At 38.6% G+C, this 2,834-nt stretch overlaps 1 protein-coding gene across 1 annotated transcript in view; it reads right to left on the bottom strand.

Annotated features, from left to right (window-relative positions):
* LOC107093050 (interferon-induced protein 44-like) overlaps positions 1-1,698 on the bottom strand; it is a 5,060-nt gene extending 3,362 nt beyond the window's left edge. Inside the window, exons 1-3 of the mRNA XM_015387867.1 lie at positions 1,179-1,698; positions 886-934; positions 473-482 (exon numbers count right to left, since the gene is read on the bottom strand). Coding sequence (XP_015243353.1) covers positions 473-482; positions 886-934; positions 1,179-1,659 — 540 coding nt within the window. The 5' untranslated portion in view covers positions 1,660-1,698. The remainder of the gene's footprint in view (positions 1-472; positions 483-885; positions 935-1,178) is intronic.
* Positions 1,699-2,834: the final 1,136 nt, after the last annotated feature.

Raw genomic sequence — 2,834 nt, 5'->3', positions numbered from 1 at the left:
AACCCAGTAATAACTTATTATCTTACCATTGGTTATTTTACTTGAACTGCATAGAATAGTTTATAAAATTCTTGAAAAACTTTGTTTACAGTATATTTAAGATGCTATTATTTTAGCAGGGCCCATTCTTCTTTACTTCAGTTCTCTGAAAATCACCTGAATATAGAAAAAATGTATATTGTGTGAAAAATATTTTTACATAACTACAGATCACTAATTGTTCCTCAGTAACCATCACTGTTCTATCAAAGAAATTCCATATTTTGCCACTTGGTTTGAGTTAAATCCTCTGAAAACCTACAACCTATAGCTGCACCTATCCTCATAGCCTTTCAATCTAACCCTGATAAGGGTTGCCTGTCCAAACTATTTCAATATCTCACTCACAGGTTTGGTAAAAGGTTGGCGGCCCTGGAGTTCATTTCACTGCTCTGATGCAGTGGAATGTTGCTTCTTTAGAGTTGCCATGGGCTCTCCTTCTGCTTCTTTCATTACAGCACTCTTTGGCTACCTGTCCTGTTCCCAAAGCTCAGGATATTATGTTATAACTTAATTCCGCTACAGTTTTATACTAATATGTCTGGTGTGTGACCTTGGTCTTGATAAAGGTGTTTTTCACTAATGTTCTCTAAATTGTGTTCCTATTTGATATTTACACATCACATTATTATAAAGGATGTTGGTTGCACTGAATATTATTACAGTAGATGTATCAGAGCAAAGGGGGTTTAGTATATATATCTATATACCACATATTTGCTTTTGTAGTTTTGTAATCAAATTTTTTAAAATCTAAACTGAAATATTTTTTTTACCATAATGTAAAGATTATAGGTTGACACAATTTGGAAAAAGTTCAAGGGATGCAAATACTTTTGAACCTACCCAGATTCCCAGATGACAGTCCTCCATGGCTTCTCAAATTCAGTAGATTCTGTTAAAAAAGAAAACTTGTTTGATAATTTAACTTTATCAACTATAGCTTTTATTTTATAATATAAACCTTGTCTACAAGACGTTGATGAAAAGTCATATTTGAAATATATTTATGTGTATGCTAAGGAGAAGGATGAAAGTACATTTAACCTAGTATAGAAATGTGTAATTGATGTATTAATGATGATGTATTACAATTGTTGTTTTTAAATTTCAATGAAAATGAAAGGCTGATAACTCACCCTCCACCTGGTAAACTTCACATTCAGTCAGGTTCAGGTCATTTCCATGCATTTCTGCAGCATTGAAGTTGTACTGAGCTCCTGGGTTGCTGTATATCACTGGTTGGCTTCCATCCATAAGAACAAGGGAATCCCCAAAATAAGGACCACAGTTGCCAGTCATTCTGACGGCATGAGGAGCACTAATAACTGGATATTTTTTTAGTGTTCCACCAGTAAAACTAAAAAGAAAAGCCTGGTCATCATTCACATACTGTCCAGACTGACTAAAAGGCTGGCTGGTGTAGCCGCCAAACACATAACCAGAAGCGTTGTAGCCCACAGACACAGTGGGTGACCGGTTGTCACATCGCTGGTGGAAGGCGGCACCAGTAAAGCCGTGGACGGTGGCCTTGTAGAGAAGCTTCAGTTTGACTCTTCCCAGCTGAGAGCAGATGGTTCTCTGCTGGTCCCTGGAGAGCTCTGACTTCAGAGTAGACATCTGAGCTGCTGATTTTAATGTAAAGCTGAAATTCAAGTTCAGACTGAAAAGAATAAAACAAAACAAATTTGTTAAGGATTTTTGAAAAATAGTTAAACGTCCTTTGAAATCTTTTTTTTTTTACAAAAAGTAATGTTATACATCAAAACCAATAGCTACCGTAGTCTAAAGTCTGATTAAGCCTGGAATAATATGCTACAAACTAAGTATTTCAATAATCACCAGCACAGTAAAATGTTTTTCCAGGAACTTGAATTTCACATAGAACTATCCAAAACCAGTTTAGAAACAAAAATGTAAAATTTTAATTTAAACAGGCGTGCTTTGGTGGTGCAATGGTTAGCGCACACAACACATGTATGGAGGCCTTAGTCCTCGACGCGAGCGACCGAGCTTCAAATCTGGCCTGTGATCCTTTCCCGCATGTCTCACCCCCTTTCTCGTACCCCCATTCCTGTCAGCCTACTCTTTATAAAAACGAGCCTAGTGCTTACTAGTGCTGTAAAAAAAAAAAAAAAGATCTAAACAATCCTGGTTGTATTGAAAGCTGTCCAGCTGACAGACAATGGAGGGCTCCTTAGGAGGAGGAACCAATGAAGAAACTGGCTATTTACTCTGTGTTGCATAGCAATAGGACATGTGGGGGCAGTAAAAGGTGTAGAAGACAAGCTGCACAAGCAGGTTTAAACACACCCCTGTTAGAACTGTAAAATATGAGCTACAACTGTTTTATTGATAGTGATAACCAACCCCTGAACAAGAGACATCAGATACACATTAACTATGCAAATATGTCCAAGATAAGCCTTTGTGTATCCTGCCAGAGTCTATATCTATCACTCATTTTTTGAATGTGTTTTGTTTTTTTGTTTTTTTACAACACACTTTCCTTTCTCTCAACTTTTCCATTTTATCTTATCATGGTTTAATTCTGCATCGACATTGTCGATGCAGCTGCCCGTAGCTGTGGCCGTAAGGTTTGCGGTGCCTGTCGTGGTGGCAATCCCCGAACCCGGTGGTGGACACCGATAGTAAGGGATGCTGTCAAGCTGAAGAAGGAGTCCTATCGAGCCTGGCTGGCTTGTGGGACTCCTGAAGCAGCAAGCAGGTACCGTGAGGCCAAGTGTGTCGCGGCCCGGGCTGTTGCAGAGGCAAAATCTTGGGCCTGAGAGGAG

The sequence above is a fragment of the Cyprinodon variegatus genome, unplaced genomic scaffold (genome assembly GCF_000732505.1).
Source record: "Cyprinodon variegatus isolate N-32 unplaced genomic scaffold, C_variegatus-1.0 Scaffold405, whole genome shotgun sequence".
Classification (NCBI taxonomy): Eukaryota; Metazoa; Chordata; class Actinopteri; order Cyprinodontiformes; family Cyprinodontidae; genus Cyprinodon; species Cyprinodon variegatus.
Note: the sequence above shows the minus strand (reverse complement) of the source record. Positions and strands in the feature narration are given on the sequence as shown.